Source organism: Schistocerca gregaria, chromosome 7 (assembly GCF_023897955.1).
Source record: "Schistocerca gregaria isolate iqSchGreg1 chromosome 7, iqSchGreg1.2, whole genome shotgun sequence".
In the NCBI taxonomy this organism is placed as follows: domain Eukaryota; kingdom Metazoa; phylum Arthropoda; class Insecta; order Orthoptera; family Acrididae; genus Schistocerca; species Schistocerca gregaria.
The window spans coordinates 377,797,282-377,817,054 of NC_064926.1; the positions used below are offsets into that span (position 1 = coordinate 377,797,282).

Sequence of the window (19,773 nt, forward strand, 5' to 3'; positions counted from 1 at the left end):
GTTTTATTTTCACTAAGCAAAAATCCATTTGCTTTAAACCAGTATGATGCTTGAGCAATTGTCTGTGTAACACAATTTTTAAGGCTGTTGAAGTCATTACTGCTGTTCAGAAAAGTTGTATCATGTGCATATAGTACAGCTTTTGATTTAATACATGATGGCAGGTCATTAATCATCATTAGGAACAGGAAAGGGTCCAGAACAGATCTCTGTGGGACACCTACCTTAACTAGTTCTACAGTGGACAATTCTTTGCCAACACAGACAGCTTGCTTACGGTTCTGTAAAAATGATTTTAATAGTTAAAGGCTATTACATCTAACACTACAGAACTCCAATTTTTCAAGTAGTAGTGAATGTTCTACACAGTCAAAGGCTTTGCTTGGTCCACAAAATGTAACTTGAGCAAAGTCTTTATCCTCCAATACTTGATGGATGTATTTTACAACAGCATCTATTGCATCAGTTGTTGATGTATTTTTCCTAAAACCATATTGAGATTCACTTCTAATTCCTATATTATCAAAGTAATCAGATAATTGTCTGTAAATTGTGCATTCCAGAACTTTAGAGAAAGATGGGACTATGGAAATTGGCTGGTAACTTGAGGCAGAGTCTTTATCCCCTTTTTTATAAACTGGAACTACTTTAGACAGTTTAAGCTCATCAGGAAAATATCCTTCAGCTAGACATTTGCTTATACAATGTGTTAAGTGGTACACTATACTGCCTATGACTTTCTTCAGTATCTTACAGGATAAGTCATATATGTCTACACTGTCTGATGATTTTAACTGTTTCACTATTCTTAATACAGAATCTGATGAGACCTCAGAGAAACTGAAGGTACTTGTATTTGTTGATGATCTACAACTGGGATGAGCTGACTTTGGGTTTATCAATACTACTTCCTACTTCTTCAACTGATTTAACAAAATAATCATTGAATTTTTGGGGAGAGATATTAATTGTAACATTTCTTTCATCTTTGGTGACACTATTTATCAGCTTCCAAGCAGCTTTGCACTTGTTGGTGGATTTCTCAATACTTCTGAGATTGTGTGCTTTTTTGGCTTCTATGATTGTTTTTTCATGTTCATTCCTACATGTAAACTAGGCTAGTTTAACTTGATTAGTCTTCAATCTACAATAAACAATGTGCAACAACATAACTTGATTTTTCAGAGTGGTCAGCTGTTCTGTATACCATGTATTTTGTCTTTTTGGAACTTTAGTTTTCAGGACTCGATCAGTTAGGCCTACATTGAATTTCTTTGTTGGAATGCAGTCATTAAAGTGTGCCAAAAATACTTTAAAAAACCTTTCAAATAGTATATTTCCTGTCAAATTGTTACTTAAAGTATATGGTGTGGCTCCATAACACTGGCCAAACCAGTCTCTGTCAACAAGGGAATTACAAAATCTATAATTTTTTCATCTGAGATAGGTCTGGTGATCACAATTTTTGGGACAGGCTTAGTTATACTAGTCTTAGCAGGAGGGAACCTACTTGTATAATTTAAGGTTACAGCACTATTATCAGAATATGCAAACTCTGGGACATCACATGATTTGCCTGTTGTTTTAAAATTCACAAAAATATTGTCAAGACATGCTTGTTCTCTTGTGGGCCTATTATTGACACAGTGTAAGTTGGATGGTCTTAGTAGGTTTTGAAGTTCAGTGACACTACGTTTGTGTGTTGTTACATCAAAATCCGAATTCAGATCACATCCTATTGCAATATCATAATTCATCCATCTAGTTTTGCCAAGTACGTGTAACAGCTGGTCCAGTTTCTCTAGAAATACACTGATGATGCCCTTAGGTGATCTGTACAGGGATATTACTGATAACTTAAAACTGTCTAAAACTATACCAGCAGCTTCAAAGTTCAGTTCATCACACAAAAAAATCTAGATCCTATCTATTGATTGAACATCTAAGTGACTTTTTAACATAGGTTGCTACACCACCACTTAAATTCAATTTTCTGCAGCAGCTATTGGCTATATTATAATTATCAAATTTAACAAATGTTAGGTCACTCTCAGTAGCCCAGTGTTCACTCAAACACAAAATATCAAACACATTTTCTATTCCATGACTATTGACAATAAATTCCTTATCCCTCACTCCTTGAAGATTAAGGTAGCATATTTTAAGATCAAACCTGTCTTTCCTCACAGATGTACCATTATGACTGAGTCAAATGGTGGAGTGTAATTATTGTCTTTGAATGAAGTGTCATTTCTATTCATCTCATTGTTTGCCCACTTTTGGCCAGTTGATGACACACTTCAATGACAGAATCAAAGTGTGCGCCCTGCAATCCTTCTCAAACAATTTCACAGAAACTATTTAACAAAATATTCATTTTTGTATTACTTATAACTTTATGTGTCAGCTTCAAGATGATGTGCCCAACAATGGTCATATTTGCATTTAAGTAAGACACTGCATAAAAATAAAAATAAACTTTGCAATGAAAAATAGGGACAGCTATGTGGTGCTCCTCCACCATTTGATTCAGTCATGCATTGTCAAACGTAAAAGTGAAGTCAGGGATGAATGCACCCTAAAAAGGCTCACAGAGAAGCAATAGAATGTCACAATAGCATTGACCAATGAGTACAATGTTTAAAGATTTGGAGGACAGTACGACGATGCAACCATGCAACATAATACACACAACATATACCTGAACCACCAACAAGATCATATCCAATAATGTTCTGAGTGCATTATATGTTCCAATCTCTTAGAGTTTCATGGTACATCCAGAATCACTAATCAAACTCAATCCGTTCACATATGAGAAGAGCACGCGACCCCACTCCTTGTTGGTCCAGTTCCTATGCTCTTGGCCCCATTGAAAATGGTGTCGCTGATGTGTGGTTTAAAAGAACACAATGAATATAGTGATCATCTGGCAGAGACCACCCCCATGTAGTCATTCTTTGACTGGAGAAAGTTGTGTTAAATGTGGTTGCAATTGCACCACCTGTTGACATGGATCTCTTCTTGCCTGTTTTGCAGTGCAGCACTCATATGCTGCTATAGTTGATCTTGGTCAGCCACCTCCTCTCCTGCAGGCATCAGTATCTGTTGTTTGGAATACTCCCCATGCATACGAGACAATTCTGTGAGCAACACCAATTACGTGGGCTGTTCTCATCACACTTGGTCCTTCTTCTAGTTTTCTGATGATTCTTCCCGACATGAAGTCAATCAGTAGTTGTGTCTGAGCCACATTGTAATGAGGAACACTACCAAAGTACACCATAACTGTTCAGTGACTGACACACAGTGTCTTCGCCCATTCCTTCAACTGCCACAAGTTGCGGGGTCAGCCTCAGTTGGCACTACAATCACAGTGGTCTCACACAATGTTGTGTCCAGCTACCTGTGCATGACATGAAACCTGTGGTGACATGCTGCTGCGCTTTCATTCATTTTCACTGAGTTGGTAATATTTTATAGTACTTTATCTACCTTGACCTTAAGGGGAGTCGGATCACCCTATCCTGAAAATGTTAAATTTAGTGACTTGGCTTCCCTGTATTTCAGGAAGCACTGTAGCCATTGACATGAAACTTTTACAGGACATTACATGGCTGCTGTTGTGATGGATTGTTTATGGCTGTATGAACTGTTTGAGTACTTGGCATTGTGGTATTGCTTCATGACTCAGGTCCAGGAGGGCAAAGTGGTGTACTGGTTTTCCATCAGTTGACAGTCTGTGGAAGAAGGTAGCCCATACTGCCTGCTTCATTTTCAACCAATCCTCAGTATTATTTCTAATGGCCATCCCATAATACTGCTGTAGTTCATTAATCATTTTGTCTGTCAGCTGGTCTCTTATGGTTTTACCATAAGAAAGTTTCTTGTCTCTCAAACTTTATTTCAACTTCCTCAACCTGATGCCCATCCTCTTCTGGACATGACTTTATAACACAACAATCCAGAGCCTTTTTTATAAAAAATTACCGATTTTATTAGATCTTGAAGTAATGCATGTAAAAATTTTAACATTTTCAACTGGTGTAGATTATGTTTAAAAAAAAATAAAATAAAATGCTTCCCATGTGAGTTTATAAGAGATATATATCTATATTATTTTATTCAGAAAATTGCAAATTTTATAATGAGATAAAAATCTGAAAAAAAACTTTTTTTCCATTCTAACTCCCCTTAAGTTTTGCAGAGTATATTAAGAAATTTCTTATCCGACAATTGTTTTATTAAAAATTTATAGTCAATAGGTGTGTGAACCATCTCTACCTTTTGCACCCTATTTTCCAGGTAAGACAGGAACCACTAATTTGTTATTCTCAGACAGGAATCACTCATTTGCTATTCCTCTTACACTTAACGCTCCTAGATTGTTTAATAGTATTTTATGGTCAACAGACTAAGAATATAGTTGCAACATAGTCATCCTCATCAGGAGCTTCAGGAATCCCTTTTGTGAGCTCTATTATGGCTAATATTGTACGTCTCCCACTTCAGGAGCCAAGTTGTGCTTTGCTGGAAAGACTGTCCTTATTTATGTGTATCTATAATGGCTTCTGGGTCTGATTTCAATTCTGTTTGTGTGTACATGCGTAAATTCATTACAGTTTCTTACCTGAAGTGTGAACTTGTAGAATCATATATGTATGCTTCTGACTAAAGTAAAATATAAAAAAAGTGAGTCCATATATCATGATTGATTCAATATTTTTGAAACACTGGAAGTAGAAAAACTGGCCTGTAGTTTTCTCTCTGCATTGCCCTTTCCTTAGTGAGAACACAACTAATATCTGGGATAATACACAAACTAAATGATACATTTATTATGTTTCTTGATGGGGTGTGTATACAGTCCATGCCCACTCTCAGAACAGAAACTGGAACCTTTCCTAAGCCTTCTGATTTCTTATTTTTTAATTTAAAGTTCTGTAATGGGAAACACCACAGTGCTTGCACTGTAATTTACTGTGGGTGCTACATATGTTTTAGGTAGATTTTGTTGCAATTTCTCTGCAGAACCATAGTAACAGTTATTTACAAAATTTGTCAATTTTCTATTACTCTAATCCCATATTTGATTTGTATGCTAATATACTTGTGTCTATCTTTTCTAGTTTCATGCTTAGTAACACCTCAAATGACTTTGCTTTTATTTCTGCATCATAAATTATTTTGATACTGAAAGACTTTTTTGTACCAAGCAGCACTATCCTGTATATTGTTTTGTATGTGCATTACTAATTTAGAAGCTGTTGATTAGATTAGAGTTTTAGCAAAGAACTGAGAAATTTTAATGTCTGAACTGAGTTTCTAACACGTTAGCTGTTGAAATGGCTACTTTTGGATATACCTCCTTAAAAATGCTGACAGTGCAGGGTGGAAATGTTCTCAGTGGGACAGCAATCAGTTTCAATGGGACTTCCCCAGACAATTTGGTTTCAGAATTTTCAGAAGCCTGTGGAATGAAAGAAGGTAAATTCAGATGAAGATCTAAGCTCTGTTTAAGGATTTAAGTAAGCGCTGGAGATTAAGCTGGACCTTTGGATCAGGAATAAGGTATTAAGACCTTCATGTGGAGGTGTCAAACAATTAGTGCATTGTTTCTATCTTGTAATTACTGGAGTCTATACCAAAAGTCATGGAACTTTTATTCATATATAAATGACTGTTGTTTGAACCTTCAACAGTTTGTTATCTTTGATAAGGGACATCGGAAAGAAATACTGCTGGTTTAGTGCAAGTGAAGGAATCATGGACATGTCTGAAATTGGTGTTGGACTCAGTTTTGGTCAGTAGGGTAAAAGTTGAAGATATTCTCATGATAGGGAGGGACTGAAGGAGGCCAGTCCATCATGGTATAATTCTAGTGTGTGTGTGTGTGTGTGTGTGTGTGTGTGTGTGTGTGTGTGTGTCTCATGATAGGGAGGGACTGAAGGAGGCCAGTCCATCATGGTATAATTCTAGTGTGTGTGTGTGTGTGTGTGTGTGCGCGTGTGTATGTGTGTTTGTATATTGTTTTCACATGTTCCAGTGGGTGAAGTCACAATATTGGCTGAGTGTGACTTCTGCGTTTGGCATGTGGCAGTACACTGAGGGTGGGGGAGCAATATCAGTATAAACCAGGTGCAATGTAGCAAAGATGCTCATTCTATAGGTATCACCTGAAGGTGGCGGTTGGGTACAGTGCAAAATATCATGTTTCATAAATGACTGCATCTGTCTGGACACTAGAGAGCTACACAGACAGAAGCATGATAAAAACAAATTCCACAGCATAGCATTTATTGTGAATATGGTTTATGGTATATGTCTTCTAACAATAAGCATCAATATCCATAAATATTACTGCATCTGCTTAATTTCTGTTTATTCCCATGACTGGTTTTGGATATTTTCCCATACCCAATTGAAGTTCATTTGGTTACTGTCTTTTTGTGGTTCAAACTATCCAGTGCCAAAGCTAGATTGCCTTATATCATCTTAAATTGTGAAATGTAGCAATTGAATGAACTCCACTTGTGAATCAGTATCTAGACTGAAACTAATCATTGGTAGAAACAGAGTTTAAATAGCTGAGGCAGCATTTACCAAAGAAAAATGATTGAAAAGAATGAGGGAACAATGCTCATTAAATTCCTAGTGGAATTAATAAAATACCACTCACAAATGGATGAGTACATTGAGAGAAAGATTGTCAACTTTTACTACATGAAGTATTCTGATATTTCCAGGAGTCAAAATTTGGAAATCCATGGCCTATGGTTTTGTCAACTCCTCCAATGTGGGCGCATTGTTTTGTAATGTTTGGGATTGGATGGGTGAACTACACATTATTATCTGAATTACCAACTTATATGGAGAAAATACTCCACTATGATCTGGATCAAGTAAGTGCACTGCTATTTCAAAATAGAATACATTAAATAAAAACTAGGCATTACTTTGAGATGTTGGTCTGTTATGCTGAACTATTTTCCAGGCTGGTCTCGTGTCGGCATTGCCCTACCTGTTCGGGTGGATCAGCTGCAGTATATATGGTTATGTGACACGCAAATGTACGCAGAAAGGTGTGCGCATTATTACAACAATGAGGGTGTGGGATGCAGTAGGTATGTTATCTTTCAAGATAATATTTCCTCCAAGAGACTAAATTATAGTTTTACAAAGTGAGCATCTTTGAATTTTTATGTTTCTTTTATTGTCTTGAGGTGATGTGGAACTTTATTGTTAAGTTTTTGCCAGTCTTCAGTGTTCCATTTTGTCTGGGAAGCTGTGTTTACAGACTCATTGTGAAGGTTCAGTTTTTGCCTGGTGTCATATGTGTATACTTTTGATTGATTTTGTTAGGCCGACGTATAACATTTTTCACGTGCCTGCTCAGCAGAGATTTTCCCAGGCACTGGTTTTTTACTGTGGGCCAAATATGTCTGCCACAAATTCTGTTTGTATTTCTTCTCATTCCTTTTCCATTTATTATATTTAATTTTGTGTTCCATCCCCTGTTTTATCTTTGCTTGTACTCCAACTTTCCTCCTCCATTGTTACAACATTTCTGCACCTGAGCGACCCACAGCAAAATTACAACAAAAGAAGAAAGTTACTTAAGTACATGTTTGCCAACTTAACTTCATACGTGGCTAATTCTGACCAGATACAACATTTATGTGTGAAAACTCCACATTCTAGAAAAGTGAGGGTTAAATGTTTTTGCTGGCAGGTACTCAAGTGATTGTGTACTGAAAATAAGTCCCTGTATTTATAGAAGTAAAAATATTTTCTTTGAAAAATACCACCATAATCAAGTAAATACAAAGCTGTTAAGAGCAGATAAACAGCAGCTATGTAACAGAACTTCAGAGGAAGCTGCTTTTTTCCAAAATAGCAGCTTTCTTACTATTTCACTCGATTAAATTTAGTGTGAATAGCATTAGGCAGTATAGTGATAGTTTATTGTTATCCAATAGACAGATTTAGGTTCTGTGATGTCTCTGTCTCATGTCAGTGCCTATCTTGACACATTCCACATCTGTGAAAGTTCAGCTTCTTGATAGATTCTACAGAACACAATGAATGAATGAAGTTAATCCAAAATACAGATTTAGTTTCTGTAGTATCTCTGTCCCATGTTAATGTTTATCTTGAATTTAGCCATGAAGGTTCTGTTTCTTGATAGATGCTATGGAAAACAATGAATGAATGAATGAGTGACATACAAAATTCAGAAACAGATTGCCATAGACTAAAGACAAGAAAGGAAGTTAAAAATTTCTCACGATATAGAATGGGCTTACTATGGAACTTACAGTACTTCATTTAAACCTTCATTCACATAATGTTAATAATAGTTAAAATACCAACTGTGAACAATTCAAGTGCTCACAAAAGAATGCAAGAAAAACAGTTTGTAGCTCTTCATGTTGCGTAATGAAAATATGAAGTGAAAGACATTCTCAATGGAGAGAAGTCTTCCGAAGTAAGAGTAATTTCACATGTGCCGCAGGGGAGTGTCGTAGGACCATTGCTATTCTCAGTATATATAAATGACCTTGTGGATAACACCAGAAGTTCACTGAGGCTTTTTGTGGATGATGCTGTATCATATCGAGAGGTTGTAACAATGGAAAATTGTACTGAAATTCAGGAGTACCTTCAATGAATTGACACATGGTGCAGGCAATGGTAATTGAATCTCAATGTAGACAAGTGTAATGTGCTGCAAATACATAGAAAGAAAGATCCTTTATCATTTAGCTACAATTTAGCAGGTCAGCAACTGGAAGCAGTTAATTCCATAAATTATCTGGGAGCAGGCATTAGGAGTGATTTAGAATGGAATGACCATATAAAATTACTCGCCGGTAAAGCAGATGCCAGACTGAGATTCATTGGAAGAATCCTAAGGAAATGCAGTCTAAAGACAAAGGAAGTAGGTTACAGTACACTTGTTCGCCCACTGCTTAAATATAGCTCACCGGTGTGGGATCTGTACCAGATAGGGTTGATAGAAGAGAGAGAGAAGATCCAACAGTGAGCAGCACGCTTCGTTACAGGATCATTTAGTAATTGCAAAAGCATTATGGAGATGATAGATAAAATTCAGTGGAAGACTGTACAAGAGAGATGCTCAGTAGCTCGGTACGGGCTTTTGTTGAAGTTTCAAGAACATACCTTCACCGAGGAGTCAAGCAGTATATTGCTCCCTCCTATGTATATCTCGCAAAGAGAACACAAGGATAAAATCAGAGAGATTAGAGCCCACAGAGAGGCTTACCGACAATCTTTCTTTCCACGAACAATATGAGGCTGGAATAGAAGGGAGAACCGATAGAGGTACTCAAGGTACCCTCCTCCACACACCGTCAGGTGGCTTGCGGAGTATGGATGTAGATATAGATCTGTGGGTGGTAGAGTCACACCGTTCAATAGGAGACTTTGCTCTGTTTTTTGTTAGCGTTTTTCTACTATGAATGAAATGTTCACTCTGTAGCAGCACATGCACTGATATGAAACTTCCTGGCAGATCAAAGCACTGTGCTAGACTGAGACTCAAACTTAGGACTTTTTCCATTCGCAAGCAAGTGCTTTACCAACAGAGCTACCCAAGCAGGAGCCATGACCTGTCTTTTTCTGCCAGTACCTCATCTCCCACCTTCCAAACTTCACAGAAGTTCTCATGTGGAACTTGTAGGACTAGCATTCCTGGAAGAAAAGATATTGCAGAGTCATGGTTTAGCCACAGCTTGGGAGTTATTTTCAGAGTGAAATTTTCACTCTGCAGCAGTGTATTATCTGATACAATACTTCCTGGCAGATTAAAATTTTGCACTGGACCAATACTTGGTTCCTAAACAGAGTTCTAATCTGCCAGGAAGTTTCATTTTTCTGATGGTTTCTGACAAAAGGGTGCAGAAGAGTTTGATGTAAAGTGAAGATACATTAGGTGATACTGAGCAGTAGATATAAAAAAGTAGAAGAAAGAAAGATTGGGAATGTTGTGATCATTGATCTAAATAAGAGAGAAAGTTTTTATTAGAACTGTCCAAAGATATAGTTGTCGTACTTCAATAAAGGAAGAAACTGTATAAATTCTTTTAGTGACAAAATGTATCACAACAGTCACTCTTCAGGATTGCCTGTGGGGTAAAAATAATACTATCATTGACATATAGTAGCACACAGAGTTTTATGATGGACAGAGTATGGAAACATAGTTAATATATATGTTCATATATGGGCAGGTACGTAAATGAAATGGAGAATGTGGAACTGAAAGATGTCTTTAATTATTACAGATTTGTAGAAAAGAGCCAGCAGTGCATGAATTTCACAATAGACAATAAACCAATGCCTTATTATTGAGCAGAATAATGTGGGACCCATGTAAGCAATATAATGTCCACAAAATTTAGTTTACTTTCAAATGATTATTAACACGTGTAGTGTTTTGGGGTATTTGCAAACATAACAACACACCACTGGATAGCCATCAACAAGAGACACTCATGAGTAAACTGAATAAGGATAAATGTACTGGGAAAGGGAAACTGTGTGTTTTCCTTTCTTGTATGCAGTGAACATGGAGCAGTGGTGGAGCTGGTAAGAAGGGGACCAGTAAAAATGGTATTACAACCACTGGTCATCCAGGAGTCATTTGTGCTGTGGTACAGCAAGTGCCTGAATCCGAGAGCCATGGAGTAAACGATGCACCAACAAGGGCATATAGAACAATTGAGTGGTATTTATTTTTCTGATTTTTCTCTCAGGTCCTACAGAATGCATGTATGGAAGTTTGAATGTACTCATGAGAGTGGTATTACTGTGGCAATTGTTAGTTGTGTTGTGAAAAGTAATAATGAAAATGGTGGGCAAAATATACCCCTGTTTGTGAGAAGTGTGGCTATTTACTTAGTAGCGCAATACAGAGAACTTGCGGAAGCATTCCAAGGATATTCACTGTAGTTGGATTGACAGGGAGGTGGCACGGAAGGATCCGGACCACCTAAAAGAAAAAAAACTACTCTGAGAAAAGAGGATGAAAGTAATACTTCTTTCATCTGGCAGTGTCTTGTGGTCGGCAAAATATTGCCCCGTCATATCGGCCAGGGACACAACTTCTCACTAGTGCTGGTGTAAGACCCACCACAAATCTTACAAAATAAACAGCAGCAGGAAAAGAAGGAAAAATACACCCCACATGCAATATGAAAATTATCTGCCATGACCAAAAGAAATGCACCATACAATTTTTAGTTTTGTATTTACTACCTATAGATAGGTCATAACTAAATTCATGAAGAAGCATTACTGAATATAGAATTATGAGTTTTAAAGGAATGGTATAAAAACTTTGTTTCTGATGTTTGTTATTAAAGGAACTCAAAACACATGACGACTTCAGTTTATGGAAGTTTTGTGGATATTATTTGCATATTTTGTAATAAAGTAGTTCATGCCATCTCTTTGATTGTACAAGATCATTCTCTCAGTAGGCTTTTGTGTTGTAGATAGTGCAAAGAAGATATCTGATACTATAAATACTTTTGTCTTACAGCCTGTATTGGAACTCCACTGTTCCTCCTTGGTGTAACCCTTGCTAATTGCAATGTAACAGCAATAATAGCCCTATTTGTCATGACTATGGTGGCTCGCTGTGCTATATATGGTGGTTCCTATATGAATCATCTTTATCTATTCCCGGAATCGTATGGAAGTGCAGCTGGTCTTGCACTAACGAGCACCAACATTCCTGGAATTATTACTCCCCTTGTTACAAGTGCATTTGTATCTGGCAGGGTAAGTATAATAATCTGCAGTTATCATTTAGCACAAGTAATAAGTGTTTCAGCACATCATCGTTTATCATCAGAGCTAAACAAAAACAATTATTTTAGTATTATTCTCAAAAATGTTTATTCAGAATTGCCTTTACCTAGTTCCTTTGATGGATAGTGTGTATGAAACAATCTGTTCTTGAAGACACTACAAAAAGAACTGATTAATTACAATTACAGCATTATATCTATGTAACCTTCCTGACTAATTATATTTTCATTACAGCAAACCTTAAATTATATTTTCATTACAACAAACCTTAAAAGAGTTCAAAATTTTTAGTTAATTAATTGTGAATGCTTCTAATAGTTAAGGGAGTAGATTTACAATATAAAAGTTTTATAAAAGGCAATTCTATATCTGTGATTGGTACTTAACTGCTCCTTAGCATGAGTAGTTGGAGATATTCAGGCATCTAAACTTTGGAGTTTGGGGACAGTAAATTCCTCTCAGAATAAGAACTCAAAGTTCATTTAGAATTCACTTTTGTAATTAATTTACAGAATAATTTCTGACAATATTGTTCTTTCTAGAGAATAAAGTTTCGACTTTCACAGTGTTGTACAAACTTCCATGTGAATGCATACTTGTTAAGCAGGCAAAATGTACTGCACTGTACTGCTATGCACTCTTCCATTGTGTACCCTATTGGCTGAACTTGTGGGAATAACAGGTGGCAGGGATCAAGTAGAATTATATACAGACACCTTAGCAAAATATTCTACACTTTATTGCTGTGAACATAAACTGGACATATATAAGAAACACTCACACAATACACACAGTTCGAGAGTCCACCAGGAACTGGCAAACAAAGAGCATGAACTTAAGCTCAGATAGTTGATTAGGGTAATGGTGGTGTGGATATGGAATGTTTAGTACACAAACAGTCCCCCCTCACCCCCTGAGCTACCAGGTGAAGATGCTGTAGTGGCAGGGTGCTGAACTAGGATCCTGAAAGGCATGTGTGAAGGGACAGTGGTTAGTGAAAAGTATGAGAGGGCAGCCCTCAACATCTTGTCTAAAATACTTTACTGCATCATAGAGGGCGAGCAGTTCATGGTTGTATGCAGTTCACAACTTTTGCAATCTGTTCAGTTTACATGTGAAGAAGTGCAAGGGTTGACATATACCATTAACTGTTTGCTGTAGAACAATGCTGATGGCAGTGTCGCTAGCATCAGCAGTGAGTGATTGACAGGTGGGCCATTGGTGAGGGGTAAGTCGGGTTCACAGCCCTTGTAGCCCATGTATTGCCTCGTAAGGCCGTGACATTCCTTGTGACCACAGAACAGCTCGGTTGCCTTTGGTGTTGGTTCTGGAAAGGGTGTTGGGGAGGGTGCCTGGATTTTGGATGCCTGCACAATATGGTATCAGTAGAAATTTGCCATTCCCAGATATTTGCATAGCTCCTTGTAGGTAGTGGGCTTGGGAGTGAATTGCATGAGTTTCTTCCTCTCTTCTGTTGGTATGGTCCCTGCTAATGACAGAATATCCTTGGAATGAAACTTCTTGGTTGATTAAAACTGTGTGACAGACCGAGGCTTGAACTCGGGACTTTGCCTTTCATGGGCAAGTGCTCTACCACATGAGCTACCCAAGCAAGATTCACAACCTGTCCCCACAGCTTCAATTCTGCCAGTACCTCATCTCCTACCTTCCAAACTTCACAGAAGCTCTCCTGCAAACCTTGAAGAACTAGCACTCCTGGAAGAAACTGTGGGGACGGGTCATGAGTCGTGCTTGTGTAGATCAGTTGGTAGAGCACTTGCCCACGAAAGGCAAAAGTCCTGCATTTGAGCCTCAGTCAGGCCTACAGTTTTAATCTGCTATGAAGTTTCATATCAGTGCACACTCCGCTTCAGAGCGAAAATTTCATCCTGGAAATATCTTCGGAATGTTAGGTTCTGCTGATGCAAGTGTCACTTTTAAGTGTTGACGACTGCACCTAGATGTTCTAGGGTATAAAAAACTTGTCATATGTGGTCTTCATGCTCTTGGAGTGTAGTGGAATATATCAGTACATTGTCCAGATAATGGGAACATAACTGGAATTTGCGTAGGGTGGAGGTCATGAATTGCTGCCATCTTTGAGCCACATTTTTTAGACTGAATGACATGAATAAGTATTCAAATAACCTGAAGGGGTATACTGGCAGTTTTTGCAATGTCTTCAGTCACCATTGGTATGCACATTCGAGAAGTATCACTCTTTTTGCAGTCCATATGTAGAAGTGAAGCACAAGAGCTATTTGAAGGGCAGATGATGCCTGAGTTAAGCAGCTCGTCTATAGCTGCTTCAGTGGTTTCCCATTTCTTGTGGGAGAGGCGGTCCTCTTTGGGAGACACAAGCAGTTCCTCTGTTGTTATAATTCTGTGCAGTGTGCCATTAGTAAGGTCTTTTATCAGGGAAGGGATTTGGATGTACAGGGGGACAGACATAACTGTCATAGTCACTTGCTGCATAAAAACTGACTGCACTGTCACTTGTTTTACTGGCCCTGACCTGTTCATTCACAGTATTTGTCAAAGGTGGTTGTTTGCTGTTTGTGAGAGGCGATGACCACGAACACTCAAGAATATCAGTGCAACACTGGATTGTATCCAATGCTTGTTTGCAATGATGATGATGATGATGATGATGATGATGACGCTGATGTTGCTGTAGGTGGTGGTGGTGGTGGTGGTGGTGGTGATGTTGTGTGTGTGTGTGTGTGTGTGTGTGTGTGTGTGTGTGTGTGTGTGTGTGTGTCACTGGTAGTGTTCGTGAAGTCGAGGGTAAGTATCATCTGGGTCAATGATTCATCAAGGTGATGATATTTGGAACAAAGATTGGCAGAGAATTTCTGCATTCTGGTGTGGAGGTCCTTTACCATTTTTTGCCATATGTCTGCCAGGTTGTGCTGTGGTGGTAATTGTTGCACGATGGTGATAGGGCAGGACTGAAAGGTCCTAAGTTGTAATTCTCCCTCCACTAGCTAGTTTTGATGTGAATGCAGAAGGTTCTTCCCTTGTGTCAATGTTGGTTGGTTGCTGTCAGTTGATTCTCAATAGAGGATTATAGCAGTTGGAGCTTGCATACATTGAAAGGCAGGTGTCCTTGTGTTGTCATGGGTCTGGGGCTGGTGGTTGTCTGATGGTGTCCTTGATGGTGACATTACTTGGTCTGCAGAGCAGTACTCCTCTTCATAAATCTGGGAAGAGATGAAATTGCCATAGGAAATCAGCCCCAACCAGTGGTTTGTTGCCACTGGCACAAAGAAATGTCCATGTGAAATTTTGCTGATTGCTGAGGCAAATGTCACAGGTGGTGCTTGCGTAAATGGCAATGATCGATTCATTTGTTGCTTGCAGTGTATGTGCAGAGTAGGGGGCATGGGAGGATAGAGCGGTATTCAGGACCCTACTGATTTACAAGCCTGAGTCCACCAAAATGTGCTGTTTGGTGTGTTGTTATTGTTGACTGGTGTGTGAGAAACTGGTTTGGTTTAGTGTGTGGCAAACTTTGCTGATGCTGCAGCCTCTGACGCATAGTGAAGGTCACTGGAGGTGTTCGGGTATTGGCAGCACTGGGAATACTTGTGTGTGATGTTGCTGAAGTAGGTGTGAAACCACTGCACAGTTGTCATTAGTTGTCCATATTCCATGGTGTGGATGGTGCTGTGCCATATGTAGTTGTCAGCTGTGTGGGCGTGTTGTTTGGCCAGCTGGGGTTGATAACTGGCTGTGGCAGTGTTGGGCACTGTCAGGAAGGTCCAATAGCAGTTGGTTATGACCTGCTGAGAAGGGTTGGTAAGATGGCTGCCATTGCTCCATGCATGACATGTTGGAGGACCTTCCTGCAAGAGGTTGGTACTGTTTGGTGGTAGTGTCCTGGCTAGAGAAACATGGTTACTGCTGCTCCATGCTGAGCACATCATGTAATCTCAGAAGGGTTGGTGTCATTCAGAAGCCATCTGCCAACTCGGTGTGTAACATGCCTGACTGCAATATGTAGTGCCAGTGGCTTCTGAGTAGTGTGAGTGACCATTTTGCAAAGCATATATGCTCTCTGCTAACTGTAATCTATGGTCCAGTGGGAGTCCTTCATTGCATATTAGCACAGTTTGGACTGCACATGACAATTTTTTGACCACATGGCTGCAGTGAAATGTCAAATATTTGTGTGGATCCACTGTGAACCATAAAAGGTGCCATGACTGTGAAGGTGGTCATCCATTTAACTGTTCCACATGGGTGGCTTGAATTTTGTTGTTAGGGGGTCTTGTGTAGTCTCAGGAGCAACTCTGTTTTGGCTACCTCGGACTTGTTAAATTTACGTGGGGACAACATGATGTTGCCTAAGAGACACAAACAAAACATATACTTTAGTGTGTCATCAAACATGTTATGTGTGGTGACTACTGATTCAGTGATAGCGAACCAAGTATGAGGTTGATCTACTAGGAATGGAGGCAGTTTAACAGGTGTAGACATTACTGTTGAAGTGTTGTGGGGAAGGTGTCCATAGGTTATTATTGATTAGATTCGGGAGTGGAAGTATGCAAAACCTGATTGCTCATATGCCATGCTGTTGGGAGACTGGGAATGTTCTGGCATGACTCGGCCAGCTGAGCTCTGCCACTAGGTAGGAATGAATTTGTCACCTGAGAGCCTGACGTGATAGCACAAGTCTCGTGGGGTGGATGAACAATTGTTAGAGCATGTGAAGAGTGGCATTTTGTGGGATTGTATGGTGCCTTACAAGTGTTGGCTCAAGTTGGTGTTCTGTAGGAGGTGGGTGGATCTGATTCATTGTGGTGTGAGATGGTGGCTGATGCCATGTGTGGGTGAGGGTGTGCATATGGGGAAGTGGAAAAAGTTCCCTGTTGGTCACTGTGTCCACTATCCTGACAGCAGTTTGTGTGTCAATTACGTATGTGGCAAATGTGCTGTGGTCTGGGGTCACCAATTTGGAAATAACAGGTGGCTGGGGTCAAGTAGAATAATATATCGACCATTTGGCAAAGTATTCCACACTTTATTGCTGTGAACATAAACTGATCATTATCAAGAAACACTCACCTGATACACACAGTTTGAGTGATAAGTGGGAACTGGTGATCAAAGATCATGAGCTTAAGCTACAGACAAACCATGTCCTTAGTTGCTGCAGTCAATAAATTGATCAGTGTCAATACTGGTGGTTAATATTGCCACAAACTCAATTCTTGAGTGCAGCTGTCAAAGTATAAATATGTTCACAAAATGTAAATCAATACATGCATTATTGACAGTAAAATATTAGTTGATTCACAATTGCAAACAATAATTGTGCAATGATGTAAACAAAACAACAGCAGACATGAGAAAACATAATTACAGTTTCCACAGTGAAACTTCATAAATTTGCATTCCTTCATGAAAAATTTATATTGCATTTTTAACAATTAATTGTCTAAATTATTAATTTCGAACATAATTAAACTATAATTTCATTTACCTCCAATTGTAGTAATTTACTATGACAATTCATATTATTTATATAAATTATTCCATTTCACTTTGTACTGAAGATGACAGATGAGACATATGTTTACATTACAAAAAGTTGTACACATAATTTTATGAAGCTTTACCTAAGCTTCAGTTTTTTTCTACATGTAGTTATAAATATCTTCAAGAACAGTTGTTTCAAGTTTAACTAAAAAAATAAACTGTGTGTGTATACATACACAATAGAAGTGACTGGATTGGATGGTATACTACACTGAAGTACTGCTTAGCACTATACCTCAGTCTTGATCTGACATTTCATAGTAATTAATTTTTTGTGTTCCACTCACCCTTCCTTTCTCTGAACTCCATTGATTGAACGTATAGGGGCGAGGGATAGCACAAACTGTGATGTATGTTCTTATTCTTGAGAAAACAACTATTATCATTTTTTGTCTTTCTTATTTTGACCTTTGCCTTAGGATGTAGCTCTTCATGGAGTGTGATCTTAGGCACCTGAAACACTAACGTATGTATGGTACAGTAGAGTCTCAATAGTTCAAGGTGAACGAGATCAGAACGACCTCGAACTATCAATAACTCGGACTATCAAAATTTAAATGGGAAAAAGAAATATTATGATACTGCAAGTAATACAGGTTAAAATATGAACTTTATTAAAATAAAAGTATTTACATATGCATTTGCATTGGCAGAATAACAATAATTATTTATTTAGACAAGTAATAGTGAAGTGTCTTTTGTTTGGCGAATCTGCAGTGTTTCATTGCAGCAATGTCACGCCACCGTCTCAGGAGCTGTAGGTAAGTTGGTGTTGCCTCTGGCTGTTGTTCCATGTAGCATATGGCGGCCTCGAGAGGAGCATAACCATCGGTGTGACTCATCATCGGTGCAGCATCTGCCTCGTCATCCTCGTCACTCTCACACTGCAATGGAATGTTAACCATGTCAATTATAGAAGAGTCCGTCACTTCCAACTGTTCGTCCGAATTTAACCACTCACCTTCTTCCACCTCTTCTACCTCTTCACACCCTGGCAATCTTCTGATTAAATGACAATGGTTAATCGTCCTCATCTGCTAACTCTTCCGTTTCTGTGTCTGGCATACTTTCCTGTAGAATTTTCCTCCATGACTTAGAAATTGTGTCTGACTTTATTTCACTCCAAGATTCGCTAATCCAGTACATGACGTCCTTCAAAGTCACTTTCTTCAAAGCTCCTACAATGGTTTCATTGTCTCCAGAATTCAGGATTGACTGTAGCAATTGCCATCGATACATTTGTTTTAGACATTCTAGAATGCCCTGATCCACGGGCTGAATGAGACAGGTAACATTTGGTGGGAAAAACAAGGTGTGGATACTGTCACACTGTAGTCCTCCTGCACTTGGATGTGAGGACGCATTATCCATGAGCAAAATTGCTTTGCATGGCAGTCCCCTTTCTTTTAAAAAATCCTTGCAGTCAGGTACAAATGAGTTACAAAAACAGTTCTTGAAGATTTCCTGATTCGTACAGGCATTATTCTGATGTGTATAGACAACCAGAAGAGCTGAGATGGATACATTCTTGAATGCTCTTGGCTTGGCAGACTTCCCAGTCACAACTAGTTTTAGTTTGTGGTTTCCAGTTGCATTTGAAGCTGCCATAACTGTGAGCCACTCTTTGCTTTTTTGTGTCCAGGAGCACTTTTTTCATCACAAGAAGCAAGTGTTCTCGCTGGTAACATTTTAAAATGTAGCCCAGTTTCGTCACAGTTATATGTTTGTTCATTAGACAAATTTTCATCAGTTATAATTTTTTTAAACTCGACAATAAATTTTGAAACGGCCTGAGTGTCACCAGAGAGTTTTTCTCCACATACTTCTAGTTGACGCACTCCATACCTCTTCTTCCACTTGTCAAGCCAGCCCACACTATCAGCAAAATTGTCATCTCCTTCCAGTAGCTGGTTTCTGAAAAAGAAAGCTTTATCTTGCAAGATTGGGTCAGAAATTGGAGCACCCTTCTGTCTCTGTTGGATAAACCATGTGAACAATGCCTCACTTGCTTTTTCAAAGTCTGACTTCTTTATACTTCTTCAACAGAGATTCGTCTGACGATTTCTGTGAAGAAAACTGTTCCAATTAAAGTTGGCTTCTTTGCCAGTCACCAACAGTAACTTCATCGACACCACATTTGAGAGCAAGTTTTTTTTATTGTTTCTCCTTTGTCAAGTCATCTGAGTGCTTCTAATTTTAGATGCAAAGGCACAAATTTCCTTTTTTTTGTTACAGCACTCATCTTTGTAAGGTGTACAACAGAACACACAGTCAACAAACAAAACGACACACCACACTGTACAGGACAGGAACTGGGAACTACAGCAGCATATGAACTCCCCAGAGAAGAGAGAGAGAGAGAGTGTCGGATTATTGGAAACTTGAACT

The 19,773-nt window shown here is 38.6% G+C and overlaps 1 protein-coding gene across 1 annotated transcript in view; it reads left to right on the forward strand.

Annotated features, from left to right (window-relative positions):
• The window catches only part of LOC126282083 (putative inorganic phosphate cotransporter), a 68,223-nt gene that overhangs the window by 40,376 nt on the left and 8,074 nt on the right, over nt 1-19,773 (forward strand). Inside the window, exons 6-8 of the mRNA XM_049981539.1 lie at nt 6,747-6,902; nt 6,995-7,124; nt 11,567-11,808. Of these exons, the coding sequence (XP_049837496.1) occupies nt 6,747-6,902; nt 6,995-7,124; nt 11,567-11,808 (528 nt within the window). The remainder of the gene's footprint in view (nt 1-6,746; nt 6,903-6,994; nt 7,125-11,566; nt 11,809-19,773) is intronic.